General features: G+C 41.5%; 1 protein-coding gene across 3 annotated transcripts in view; it reads right to left on the bottom strand.

Moving 5' to 3' along the window:
- The window catches only part of RAD54B (RAD54 homolog B), a 122,651-nt gene that overhangs the window by 27,114 nt on the left and 80,449 nt on the right, over positions 1 to 15,088 (bottom strand). For all 3 annotated transcript variants that reach the window (XM_073330562.1, XM_073330560.1, XM_073330563.1), the window contains 4 exons: positions 9,741 to 9,941; positions 6,370 to 6,657; positions 4,954 to 5,116; positions 3,599 to 3,824 (listed from right to left, as the gene is read on the bottom strand). In XM_073330562.1, coding sequence (XP_073186663.1) covers positions 3,599 to 3,824; positions 4,954 to 5,116; positions 6,370 to 6,657; positions 9,741 to 9,941 — 878 coding nt within the window. The remainder of the gene's footprint in view (positions 1 to 3,598; positions 3,825 to 4,953; positions 5,117 to 6,369; positions 6,658 to 9,740; positions 9,942 to 15,088) is intronic.

Below are 15,088 nucleotides of genomic sequence, written 5' to 3'. Positions count from 1 at the left end.
CCTGCTCTGTTGTATCCAGCAGAGACGCTACCCCAAAATATTTTACTGACAGTCAGAAAAAAGCTATGGGGCCTATTGTTTTGAACCTTTAATGCCTTTTTCCTTCAGAAGGCATCAACATATATGTTTAACTCATGTTTACTCTTTGCTTTGGTCTCTTTCCTTAGTTACTTATTTCAAGGTATAGAAATAAAGAAAAGTGATAATTGAGTCTGAGCAGCATGGGAAAATCAGAGGTTTTAGATCTTGAAAGCAGCACTGGGGTACTAAATCAAACAAAAGTTCAATATAATACAAGAAAGTTTTTGCCAGATTCGATGGTTAAAAGTAGTCGCATTTGCACATACGACTTACAAAATGACAACACACCTTTTTATTTAAATCCTTGCACCATACCTATTTGATTGTCCATAGAAATCATTCAACAAGCCATAGACTAGCCAAAGGCTTATGATCTCTATATGTCAAAAATTAAGAAATATATGGACAAAAATCATTGCAACAAGAGACTTTTCAGCCCAAAGCCACTTAATAGAATAGTCTACTTTATATCCCAAGTAGCTCATTTAGCAGTTAATATTAACTACACTATTAATACTTGCCATGCTAATATCCCACAGTCAACCACCTCAAATCCTTCAGCGCACCTCTCTACTTGAAAACCCAAGAGATCAGTCTTGCAGCATGACCTAAAAGGTGAACACATTTTCCAATGAGCTCTCCCAAAAAAGGGATGCTTGATACAGATAGTTAAGATGGTTCAAAGCAAGGGATGGTTTCTTCAGTAGAGCCCTAACAATTGTTTTCTTAAAGGAAGCCAAAATCCTTTCTTCCTGGAGGGAGGTGATGATAATCTCCACCATGAGTTAGGCTGTACTTCCCTGCTGGCCTTCTCCAACTAAAAAGAACATGGCTCAACCCATAACCTGCAGCCTGAAGCTCCCTCAACACTCCAGAATTTTTAAAATTATGTTTTTTGCTTCCAGTCAAAGCTCAGTTACCAGAGACAGACAACTCAGTCTGGATCCAAGTGATCTGATCCACTGAGTTAGCAACCCTATTTATTCATTACCCCCATCACATGATTTGCTATGGTCATATATAATGGGTATATGAAGATGAACTATGGAATTAACAATATTCTTTGCAATCATTTCAAAACATTCATTCATCCTCTCAACATTTCTGTAAGGTAGGTAGCTATTATAACCCCGTGTAATGGATCATTCTGGCCCTTTAAGCCTAGGTACTATACATGCTGCCTTCTCTCTCAGAAGAGGGGAGATGTTGATGGGAGAAGGAAGACAAAACCAGAACACTGAGCTCTCGCTATGAAAGCGTATAAGTGGCAGCTTCACGAAGAGCAGATTGGGATAAAAGAAGAGTTCTGTGTGTGGCAGAAGAGCCAGAGCTGAGTATGAACTTTTAGGCTGTAATGATGGACTTTATTCTGAGGACTGTCTTGAGTGGTTTCTATTATTTAACCAATCCCAGACGTGGTGTGTATCAGTGTGTTAGCCACAAGACTATATTAAAGTTTTAAGGGGTTCTAAAGAGGGGAACCAGAGGCAGGCTGAAGAAGAGCCTTCACCAGACATGAGGGGCAATCAGGAGGCGGCTGCCCCGATTTTACAGATGCAAACACTGAGATGAAAAGTTTAAGTGACTTGCCCAAAACTACACATGGAGCAATTGCCAGTTAGTATGAGATCTCCACAGTTCCTGGTTCCCACTCCTGTACACTGAAACACATCCCTTGGCACCGGTTCAATGGGCATTGAAGTCAATAGAAGCCTTTCCACTGATTTCAGTGAAGTTTAAATGAAAAACATCTCAGTGACTCAAGCAGCACAAACTTTCATTATTAATTATTATTATTGTAGGTGTTTTGCTTTTTAAAATAGTAGTAGTAGTATTCTGGAAACTGATAATGACAACACTCCCTCAAATTTATATTTCATACAATCCAGCAACATGGATTAATGAAACCTGCTTGGCTATAAAATAGAACCTTTAAGTCAGAGCCTTCATTTTGTCAGCAAAGTTCTGTATGGGTCATTTGTGATTTAACAAAACTATCCCTTGATCAAGTTTCAACATTAAGTAGAAATTAATGTACTTGTTTTAAAATTTGATTACTGAAGGGTCAAAAGTAGGGCTGAGTGTTTCCATGTATAGGTAAAGAAAACATTCCTGATAACTGTTTGAATTTATTATTTTATATGCAAGAATTTCAAAAGTCTGAGACAAGCTCTTTTTACGTTGTGCTGAAGAAATAATAGTATGATAATTGCCGTTCTTCCCTATAAGGTAGAGAGGAAATTACTATTTAAAATACTTCATTATATTGTAGGCAAGTGGTATTGTTATCTCACTTTTGCATGTCAATGTTTTCTTTGCTTTTTAGGGGCCCAATCTTACAAACTGCTGAGTGCTCTCAAATGCCACTGGCTTCAACCAGATGAATAAGAATGTTAGACATATTTAAATGAAAAGGAAAATATGTTGCTGTCACTTTGGGACACATTAATTACCAATAAATTCAATATCCCCCCACCCCAACATTAGTGTTATAATAAAACCCTAACAATTGAGAGAAAATGTGCAACAACCTCTAAATATCTGTTTAGGTAACTATTTTTTTTTTTTACATTATAGTGAATCTTTTTCCACCAAAGCTGCTCTCTCAAGAACTAACAGAGCTGATCATTTACTTTGCTCAAACTCAGTTACTGCCACATAGACAATTTCTGTCAAATCAGTTCACTTCAGTTCCACATCTTGAAATAAGTTACTCTAAGGAAAGTGATGGAAGCAAAGACAGCATATGAGTTAAACAGACATCTAGATTGGCCTCAGTATGTTCAGCACCATAGCAGGACTGAATGCTAAATAAGTAGAAAAAATAAAAGAGGTACACATCGAAAAAATTAAAAGTTTTGTAAAACATATAAAAACACTTGTAAAAAGAGCTTTCATTTTGTCTGAAAGACTCACTATTTCATACAGACCATGAAGGAAGACTGCCAAAAAGGAAGTGTTTAAGGCCATACCTACACTATGGGTGCTACAGTGGCAAAGCTACAGCACTGCAGCTATGCTGCTGAGGTGAATTCTTCACACCCCTAAACACTGTAGCTATGTCAACTTAACTTTTAAATGTAGATCAGGCCTAACTGTTAATCTATTCGCAACAAATATTAGGTCAAATTTAGAAGACAGCATTCTCTCTGTTACTTCATACAAATACATTTGCAGGGAATCATCAGGTTAAAAAAATATCTTTTTGAAAATAAATTGCCTTACGTTTGTTACAAACAACATAGCAGAGTAATAATAATTATTTTTTGAAGTTTTCTTTTCACTATTTCACTTCTTTATTTTTTGCATTACTCTAATTTTCGTCAATGAAAGTACACTAGTCAGTTTCTAATCAATTTCACTTTTAGTTTTCATGCATACATTTCCCTCCTGCAATGTTTTGGCTGCAAATACTGAAGACAAATATTTGCTTGTTAAAAAACAGCTTATTTGGAATATTGGATTTATTTTTTTTTAATTTTGAGCCAGATTTGACCTTTTTGAATATAAATCTCACCTGATCAACTGTAAACACTTTGATCCTTTCACTTCCCAGCCACTTCTGAAATTCTTTTTTCCAGTTCTTCACCAGACTCCCAGGGGTGACAATCAGTGCCTGCTTTATTATAGGTTTGCATCCATAGAGCCCCTGACGTAGGAGAGTCCAGACAAGCGAAATGCACTGCAATGTTTTTCCTAAACCCATTTCATCAGCAAGAATAGCTCCAAATCTGCCACTTAATCTGTAAGAAATAATTACAATTTAGTAATGAAAAGGAAACCCTGCAACTATTTGCATTCTCATCTGGCTAATATGTTTTTTTTAAAGTAAATACAAACCTATTTCTTTCTACTATGATCACGCTGTAGTTTTTTATTCAGTTAAATCAAAAAGTTCTATATGCCTGTGTGAAATTTAGGTTCATTACTAGATTAACATACCGATCATCCAAAATTAAAGATCTTACTTGACTTCTTTCATTATTAAAAATGTTTAAGTAATTTATGTCAAAGCACATGAACACATACCATAAGCAGCCTATAGTATATAAAGCTTATGTAACAACTGTAAAAGTAATATAGTAATTTTTCAACAGAGTGGTACATTGACGTACCTTTATACTTGAGTGAAAATTTCTGAAATACCAACCAGCCCTGCATTTTGGCTTGGTTTATAGCAGTGATTCTCAACCTATTAATCATTGTGGGCCGCATATTAAGGCCACAATGTGTTACCTGGGCTGCAGATTGAGAACCACAGCACCCCACCACCACACCATTATGCCCAGTGCCCACAGTCCAAAGACCCCTCCACAGAGCGGGGCAAAGAGCAGAGCCCCAGTGCTGCGGCCGAGTGGCAGGGACCCCGTACCTCTTTGTGTGGTGCTGGGAGGCAGCCCCAAACCGACCCCATCGCCAACCCTGATCCCCGCCAGGCGGGGCCGGACAGCAGCCCTGACCCCAGACCTTGCTGTGTGGGGCCGGGTACAGCCCCGACCCCAACCCCAGACCTTATTGGGCGGGTCCGGGGGGAAGCCCCGACCCGGGGCCCTGCTGTGCAGGACCAGGCGGCAGCCCTGACCCCAGATCCTGCTGCAGCATGCCAGGCAGCAGTCCTGACCCCAATCCCGGACCCCACCATGTGGCAGCCCAGGCCCTGGACCCTGCCACCCTTTAGCATACAGCTGGGCCACAGCTGTGGGCTAATTGGGCTGCATGCAGCTCGCAGCTGGAGAACCACTGGTTTATAGGATAATTCAACCATTCTCTTCTAACAGAGAAATACAGAATGCATCTCAATTTTGGGTTGTTTTTTTTTAAACACGCTAAAAATTACCAGAGTTAAAATTAATAGGACAGTTATTCTCCTACCTCATTCCCATCACACACTCGTACAGGAATACAATTCCTTCTTTCTGATGTGGGCGAAGATGATTTACAAGGTAAGGATCCACAACTACATCTACCACAGGTAAACCAGCCTTATTGAACATCCGCTGGTGATCTGGAGTTGGACGTGGCATAACTAAAGAATCTTAAAGTTCAACATATACACAGATGTGGTAAGAGATAATTTGAGTTCACTTCGTAAGCAAAAAGCATTGTTATTCCAAGGTAACTATATCAAGTAACTATTTGCTAGACTTCAATAACTGCTGAAAATTGCTTTTTAACATATTGGTCATTTCTAGACAAAGAATATAAAGAACAACAGTTGCTATTGTTACGTCTGAGTACCTAGATACAGTATAAATAATTAAAAAAAAAAATCTATTAAAACACTGCCGCATATCCTAAAGGTTTCAGAAGTGCTTTAAAAGTTTAATACCTGTAAGAACTACTTCATCCATCATTTACTACAATCTTCCACCTTTGGGATCAACTATAGCAGCTGTTCAATTGAGGATTACCAACAATAATCAATTTAGGACAGGAAATGAGGAAAAATACCTCATCCAATTAAAACTGCAAGGAGTACAGAACATAATTACTCAAAATAGAGTTTATCAGAACACTGTGGCTAACCTTCTATTTCTTTTACACACACACACTATTCTCATCATCTCCGCTCCCCCTCAAAGACTACAGAGGAATGGGTAGAATACTTTGGAGTCCATCAGCACTGGAAGGGGTTAATACTGAGCAACACAAGATAGTGAACAACACAGCACACCCTACTCATGCTAGTTTAGAGATCAAAGGTCCCCATCCTGTGGGGTTCTGAGTGCTCTCAACTTCCATAGGAGTTGAGAGGCTCAGGTTGCAGGAGGCACTCAAATCCATCACAGGATCGGGCCCCCCAAAAACCAAAAATTGGAGAGAAACCCAGGTCTTTCACACAGCATTGCAGAAACAGACAAAATGCAGCCAACTCTGTGGTTGAACACAGCGCCCCAATCCACCCCTTCCCGCCCCCTTCTCTGAGCCTGCTGTGCCCTCGCTCTCTCCTTTCCCCCCCAGAGCCTCCTGCACACCACAAAACAGCTGATCGGGAGGTGCGGGGAGGGAGGGGGAAGGCGGTGATGGTTTAAGGATACTAACACTTTCTCAAATGTCAGTGACACAGCCTCCAGTCTCATGCTTTACAGTACACCTGCCACTTGTAGAACAGAATCATGTTGTGGTGTTATTGGTTAAACTTGATTTTCAGTGGGATACCCTAGATTCTCATTCAGTACTTGGACAGGGAACATAAAAACCTTGGTTATGCATTGAGCTTTCTTACAAAAGGACTTTGTTTTTACAAAAAGTGGATGGTTAAATAAATAACAGAATTTTAAATCTTACTTGATGCATTTGGATCATGGCGAGGTTTGTAGTTTTGGGACTCTTTAAGTAGATTTTCGTTAGTGCTTGGTTTGCAGACATTTTTGAATGGGCTACAGAATGGTTTCAAGGTACTTTGTGAAGAAGCAGTTGGGACTGTGGTGGACGTCCCTACACCAGTCTGAAAACATTTGCCACTATTAAAGTCCTCTGCTGAAATTACACCCATCACTTCAATTTCTTTTCCTCCAATCATCAGCGTTTGACCTTCATCAAGACTTTCAAGGTCTTTAGATTTGTATCCAGTACCTAAAAATAATAATTCATTTACTTACGTTTAGCAATTAATTAGGACCACAGAGTGGGTATCACTGCCTTATTCAACTGCAGGAAGTGAAAACAGAAATGTCATCAAATCCTTTAATAATCAAGCATATGAATTTGAATAACTTTTCATAACTAAGAAAACAAAGTGGCGACAAGTTTTTTCATTTAAGTGAAAAACAGATTCAAGTAGATCCGTTTTTTTCTTGGTATTGTGAACATAACATCACATCATCTGGAAATCGTTGTACCAAATATTTTAAAAACTGCTGTGAATTATCCTCTTATAACTGAATATAAGCATGCATTCAGATATTGGAGTACCCAATCACATCTTAACAAAGCGATTGTCTCATTGACCACTCCTCTTCCCCCCCCCCCCCCACTCAAAATCAAAAGAACCACTTTCCTGTCCCATTTGCAATCTCATTATATGCCTGTGGCAATCACGGCAATGGCTTAAATGGAAAAATATAAAAACAATATATTTTAGCTGCCTTTTAATGCAAGTTAGCAGATGGATATGGGGGGAGCCTGCATCATCTGACCAACCACCTCTGCAACAAAAAGCAAGTACTCTGTGTACTGCTAGTAATAAGCGGGGAAAATATCTGATCACTCCTCCATCTAAAAAACTCAGTTTGGTTCTCTGACAAGAAGTGCGGCTATTCCAATTTTTAGACTGTGACACTCAAGTAAATTGAAGTGGTTGTGGAAGCCTGGTGAAATTGGTATCCGTGTCAATGGCTGCTTCAAGCACAGAGATTTGATTTTTCTGCAGCTTTGCCTTGAAAGACCAGAAATGTTTTTATGCTGGAAAGATTAAATATCCATATTTAGCTTTCTACTAGTTCTGGAAAGCGCCATGTGCTTTATACTTACCTAGATCAGGACCTTCAGTATGACCCTAAATGAAGCTAATGTGATTTCAACAAAAAACTCAACAGGGTGGTTGATGCATTCCAGACATTTCTTATTCTCTCACTCGCTTTTTTTTTTTAGTCAAGCAAGTCAGTGTATATATAGTTTTGATACAAATTAAATTAAATTTGTAAAGTCATGGATTATTTTTCAATTAAAGTGCCTGACAGCAGCAGAGTTTGCAATGCTAGGGTTGTAACAAATTATTAGAGGGCCATCTCTGTCTTAAATTCAAATACAAGTGTGTTTTGCAGCAACACATTGTAAACTTGTAGTTTCTTACTAAATAATCTACTTTGGCTTTGCTGGCAACTTAAATTATCGCTGGTCTTTCAGGCAAAATTTTTGAGCTGACTGCAACCTATAGCTTACGAGCCTTATTTTTTCCTCTTAATATAAAATCAAAATGTATCTTACAGTAGCTGCTACTAAAAATTGCAGCACCATCAACTCTGGCTTGCGTTTCAGGCAAAGGCAATATTTATAGATACTTCACTGTAGCTGAAAAATGCAGCTCCAGTGTCACCAGACCCCTGATCAGAACGTTAACAAGTAACACATTCAAATGGAGGTTCAGCCTTAGGGCTGTCTGCTCAGCTGTGAATTTGTCCCTGGTGCAAACCCACTTCTCCACGGCATTATTTGTGTGGCTGATGTCAACAAAGCCCAGCCCCTCCCTTTTGGCAGCTCTACTGATCTGCTCGGCCCTTCTTTTCTAGCCCCTCTCCTTGGACTGGCAGCTCAATGCTTTTGCCCCAGATGTAACTCAGTCCGCCCCATTTTCCCCTGTACTTTTTGTCTAGTGGGCAGGAAACATTATCCTTTTACTTGTCCAAAAAACATTTGTACTTGTCCTGGGTTTCTGTGTAATAGTTATTTTTCTCCCATTCTGACCAGCGGTCCAGAGACCAGAGTTTGGTCATCACTAATTTACAGGATTTATAAACAGCTTCATTTCACTTCATTCATAGACTATAAGATCAGAAGGGACTATCATGATCATCTAGTCCAGGGGTGGGCAAACATTTTGGCCCGAGGGCCACATCAGGGTGCGAAACTGTATGGAGGGCTGGGTAGGGAAGGTTGTGCCTCCCCAAACAGCCTGGCCCCTGCCCCCTGTTTGCCCCCTCCCACTTCCCGCCCCCTGACTGCCCCCCTCAGAACCCTTGACCCATCCAACACCCCCTGCTCCTTGTCCCCTGACCGCCCCCTCCCAGGACCCCTGCCCCTAACCGCCCCCCGGGATCCCACCCCCTATATAACCCCCCCTGACTGCCCCCCCGAACCTCCACCCCATCCAACTGCTCCATGTCCCCTGACTGCCCCCCGGGACTCCCTGCCCCTTATCTAACCCTCCGGCCCCAGCCCCCTTACCATGCCACTCAGAGCAGCATGTCTGGCTGCTGCGCCACCCACCCAGAGCCAGACACGCAGCCCCACCGTCCAGAGTGGGGGGGAACAGCAGAGGAGGGGCCGGGGGCTAGCCTCCCGGGCCAGGAGTTCAGGGGCTGGGCAGGATGGTCCTGTAGGCCGGATGTGGCCCACGGGCCGTAGTTTGCCCACCTCTGATCTAGTTTGATCTCCTGCACACTGCAGGCCACAGAACCTCACCCACCCAACTCCTGTACTAGACCCCAACCTCTGGCTGAATTATGGATGTTCTCAAATCATTATTTAAAGACTTCAAGTTACAGAGAATCCACCATTTACACTAGTTAAACCTGCAAGTGACCCATTCCCCATTCTGCAGAGGAAGGCAAAAAAACCCGCAAGGTCTCTGCCAATCTGACCTAGGGGAAAATTCCTTTCCGCCCCAACAATGGCAATGAGTAAAACCCTGAGCATGTGAGCAAGACCCACCAGACAGATACCTGAGAAAGAATTCTCTGTAGTAACTCAGAGGCCTTCCCATCTAGTTCTCATCAATGGCTGTTGAAGTTATTTGCTGCTAGCAGTCACAGATCAGCTACATACCATCGTAGGCAGTCTCATCTTACCATCCCCTCCATAAACTTATCAAGCTCAGTCTTGAAGCCAGTTAGGTTTTTTGCCCCCACTGTTTCCTTTGGCATTTTTTGCTCCCATTCAAAACACACACTATTTTTAGGCCAATGTTTAAGTTACAACTATATGTAAATCTATAATACCTCTTCCAATGTCTTTGCCTTCCATATCATTCAGTATCACAGACTTTCCTTTTGCAATAAGAACAGCATCACCTTCCCACTTCTTGTGTTTTTTCTTTGAAGCCTTACACCACACAACACTGAAGTATTTTGCAAGGCAGTCAGGTTCGTCTTCCTCTTTCTTGTGTCTTGCTATTTCTGGTGTTGGTACATACACTGGCTCTAAAAAGAAGCAAAATGAAGAAGAATATCAAAACATTTCTGTTGATGCAGAAAAATTATTTAAAAAAAAATCAACACTATCATCAGTTAAGTGCAGTCTGCGCATTTCCTGCTACACAAACATAAGATGTCATGGTCCCTGTTCTGAGTAGCTTACAATCTAATTGAGACAGAGACATCGTAATTCAGGCTTAAAACAATGGATGGGGGTGCAAGCTCAAAGGGGCACTAATTTTACAAAATACTGTGTGGAAAGTATATGCTTTAAGGAAAGATTTTCAAGTAGGAGGGCAGTTATTTAGCCCATGAAAAAGAGGTAGTTCCTGGTGTGGAATGGAAAGAGGAGACAGTGGGTGAGGGATAAAAAGGAAGTTTTGGGAAAAACAAAGCGGTGAGAAGAAGAGAAGAAGGAAATGAGAGTACGGTCTCAGATGAGGAGGAGATGAGCAATGCCTTGAAAGTGAAGATGGGAACTTAGAATTCAATGCAGAAGGGGAGGCAAGTGAATAGATTCACAACTAAACCCAAAAGATTGAATTCAGAATAACTATTAGTGTAGCTTTAGAAAACCTGAAAATAGCTAGAAAATAAAACTGTTTTACATTTCCAGTTGAAAGAATAGTTCACCCACTTTCTTTGTAATATATTAAAAACCATCCACTATCCTAAAATCCTGAAAAACAGCAGCATGACTTGAGATTGCAGCAAACCAAATGTTTCAACCTAAAATAGTCATAAATTTGGCAGCATTGCAGCTACTTATATCTATAATCAATGCAAGTATTTGCTGAATATAATTAGGTTAATAACTTTAAGGATTCTCAACATTACAAACAACAGTTGTCTATACTATTGAATAAAGACAAAGATCACATGCCTGCCATGAGTTACCAGTCTGGCATGAGTCAAGTAACAATAGAGCAAGTCTGCAGAATTATCTGAAGGAAAATCTGAAACACTCCTTTTTAGCAAACCACATGTGCACAACATCAAAGTGAAAACCAGACTAATTTTCATTAAAATACCCTTGCATGCTGGTCAAAGCTTAATCAGCTTGCTCCTTTGATTCCATCTGGATTCAGCACTATACAGATTTGACACTAAAAGACTGCTCATGCAAAAGACTAACTCTTCTTATGTGCCTATACTTAGACAAGAAGCAGAAAATATAAAATTCCATCTATAATAATGACCAGAGAAAAAGGGAAATCAAATAACCTGAACATCACTTCTTATGGTAATTGTTTAAAAAAAACCCCAGCAAAACATGATTAGATTAACTGCCTAAAAATTAACCTAAATTATCAGATGAATGTTAACTTTATCATTAATAAAACAATATATATGCAAGATATTTTATTTATTGATAGAAATTTTCATGCCACAGCACTTTACAAATTTCAACCCCAGTCCCATAGAGGGATCCACTCCCTTGGAGCTTTGGTTATGTGCAGAGTCCCTGAAGTAAATGGGACTCCTCGGGTGAATCCGCATACTGAATATATATATGTGGATCCACGGTAGAAATGGTTCCACCTCGAAGGTGCAACAAAGCAGCTATTTAAGAGTACACAGCAATGCTACACAATGACTAGAAGCAACAAAAAAAACCCAACCCCAAAACAAAACAAAAAAAACCCTCCTCTTTTGCACCTGAAAATACAGGGAGAATTTAATGTATCTGGAGTGTGGTAATTTGACTAAGACACATGAAAAAATCCTTGCACTTTTGCAAAAAGTACCGAAGACCTATCAATGGACAGAAGTAGTCAGGGTGGTGGGTTTTTGTTTTTTGTTTGGTCTGATCCTAAAAATGGCAGCTACAGCAGTACAGTGCTTTTATCATGATGCTGGGGCACTGGTTCAGTATCATCAGAGGAAAGAATGCCCTCTACTAACTTACCAACACAACTTCCTGCAGCTGTTTTAGATAAAAAGCATTGCAGATCCATCCAGCACTTAAATACTATGGTAATGGTGCAGAGAAAACCCTTAAGATAGTGAAAAATACGAAGGACTGAACTTGCTCGGCTTCAAATTCCTAAGTTTAAAGTGGATCACAAAGCAAATATAGAATTGCCATCTCTACATTTTAATGACAGGTTTCAGAGGAACAGCCGTGTTAGTCTGTATTCGCAAAAAGAAAAGGAGTACTTGTGGCACCTTAGAGACTAACCAATTTATTTGAGCATGAGCTTTCGTGAGCTACAGCTCACTTCATCAGATGTTTACCGTGGAAACTGCAGCAGACTTTATATACACACAGAAATAATGAAACAATACCTCCTCCCACCCCACTGTCCTGCTGGTAATAGCTTATCTAAAGTGATCAACAGGTGGGCCATTTCCAGCACAAATCCAGGTTTTCTCACCCTCCACCCCCCCACACAAATTCACTCTCCTGCTGGTGCTAGCCCATCCAAAGTGACAGCTCTTTACATAATCAAGTCGGGCTATTTCCTGCATAGATCAAGGTTTTCTCACATCCCCCCCACCCCCATACACACACAAACTCACTCTCCTGCTGGTAATAGCTCATCTAAACTGACCATTCTCCAGGTTTAAATCCAAGTTAAACCAGAACATCTGGGGGGGGGGGGTAGGAAAAAACAAGAGGAAACAGGCTACCTTGCATAATGACTTAGCCACTCCCAGTCTCTATTTAAGCCTAAATTAATAGTATCCAATTTGCAAATGAATTCCAATTCAGCAGTTTCTCGCTGGAGTCTGGATTTGAAGTTTTTTTGTTTTAAGATAGCGACCTTCATGTCTGTGATTGCGTGACCAGAGAGATTGAAGTGTTCTCCGACTGGTTTATGAATGTTATAATTCTTGACATCTGATTTGTGTCCATTTATTCTTTTACGTAGAGACTGTCCAGTTTGACCAATGTACATGGCAGAGGGGCATTGCTGGCACATGATGGCATAGATCACATTGGTGGATGTGCAGGTGAACGAGCCTCTGATAGTGTGGCTGATGTTATTAGGCCCTGTGATGGTGTCCCCTGAATAGATATGTGGGCACAATTGGCAACGGGCTTTGTTGCAAGGATAAGTTCCTGGGTTAGTGGTTCTGTTGTGTGGTATGTGGTTGTTGGTGAGTATTTGCTTCAGGTTGCGGGGCTGTCTGTAGGCAAGGACTGGCCTGTCTCCCAAGACTTGTGAGAGTGTTGGGTCATCCTTTAGGATAGGTTGTAGATCCTTAATAATGCGTTGGAGGGGTTTTAGTTGGGGGCTGAAGGTGACGGCTAGTGGCGTTCTGTTATTTTCTTTGTTAGGCCTGTCCTGTAGCAGGTAACTTCTGGGAACTCTTCTGGCTCTATCAATCTGTTTCTTTACTTCTGCAGGTGGGTATTGTAGTTGTAAGAAAGCTTGACAGAGATCTTGTAGGTGTTTGTCTCTGTCTGAGGGGTTGGAGCAAATGCGGTTGTATCGCAGAGCTTGGCTGTAGACGATGGATCGTGTGGTGTGGTCAGGGTGAAAGCTGGAGGCATGCAGGTAGGAATAGCGGTCAGTAGGTTTACGGTATAGGGTGGTGTTTATGTGGCCATTGTTTATTAGCACTGTAGTGTCCAGGAAGTGGATCTCTTGTGTGGACTGGACCAGGCTGAGGTTGGTGGTGGGATGGAAATTGTTGAAATCATGGTGGAATTCCTCAAGGGCTTCTTTTCCATGGGTCCAGATGATGAAGATGTCATCAATATAGCGCAAGTAGAGTAGGGGCTTTAGGGGACGAGAGCTGAGGAAGCGTTGTTCTAAATCAGCCATAAAAATGTTGGCATACTGTGGGGCCATGCGGGTACCCATAGCAGTGCCGCTGATCTGAAGGTATACATTGTCCCCAAATGTGAAATAGTTATGGGTAAGGACAAAGTCACAAAGTTCAGCCACCAGGTTAGCCGTGACATTATCGGGGATAGTGTTCTTGACGGCTTGTAGTCCATCTTTGTGTGGAATGTTGGTGTAGAGGGCTTCTACATCCATAGTAGCCAGGATGGTGTTATCAGGAAGATCACCGATGGATGATCACCTTTTTTTCAGAAACAACTCTGACATCATAATCAAAAAGGCTGACAAAGGAGGTGCTGTTGTCATCATGAATAGGTCGGAATATGAACAAGAGGCTGCTCGGCAGCTCTCCAACACGAGTTTCTACAAGCCATTACCCTATGATCCCACTGAGAGTTACCAAAAGCAACTACAGCATTTGCTCAAGAAACTTCCTGAAAAAGCACAAGATCAAATCCGCACAGACACACCCCTGGAACCCCGACCTGGGATATTCTATCTACTACCCAAGATCCATAAACCTGGAAATCCTGGGCGCCCCATCATCTCAGGCATTGGCACCCTGACAGCAGGATTGTCTGGCTATGTAGACTCCCTCCTCAGGCCCTACGCTACCAGCACTCCCAGCTACCTTCGAGACACCACTGACTTCCTGAGGAAACTTCAATCCATCGGTGATCTTCCTGATAACACCATCCTGGCTACTATGGATGTAGAAGCCCTCTACACCAACATTCCACACAAAGATGGACTACAAGCCGTCAAGAACACTATCCCCGATAATGTCACGGCTAACCTGGTGGCTGAACTTTGTGACTTTGTCCTTACCCATAACTATTTCACATTTGGGGACAATGTATACCTTCAGATCAGCGGCACTGCTATGGGTACCCGCATAGCCCCACAGTATGCCAACATTTTTATGGCTGATTTAGAACAACGCTTCCTCAGCTCTCGTCCCCTAAAGCCCCTACTCTACTTGCGCTATATTGATGACATCTTCATCATCTGGACCCATGGAAAAGAAGCCCTTGAGGAATTCCACCATGATTTCAACAATTTCCATCCCACCACCAACCTCAGCCTGGTCCAGTCCACACAAGAGATCCACTTCCTGGACACTACAGTGCTAATAAACAATGGCCACATAAACACCACCCTATACCGTAAACCTACTGACCGCTATTCCTACCTGCATGCCTCCAGCTTTCACCCTGACCACACCACACGATCCATCGTCTACAGCCAAGCTCTGCGATACAACCGCATTTGCTCCAACCCCTCAGACAGAGACAAACACCTACAAGATCTCTGTCAAGCTTTCTTACAACTACAATACCCACCTGCAGAAGTAAA

This window comes from Lepidochelys kempii, chromosome 2 (assembly GCF_965140265.1).
Source record: "Lepidochelys kempii isolate rLepKem1 chromosome 2, rLepKem1.hap2, whole genome shotgun sequence".
Lineage (NCBI taxonomy): Eukaryota > Metazoa > Chordata > Testudines > Cheloniidae > Lepidochelys > Lepidochelys kempii.
This window is presented reverse-complemented; position numbering and strand designations above follow the sequence as displayed.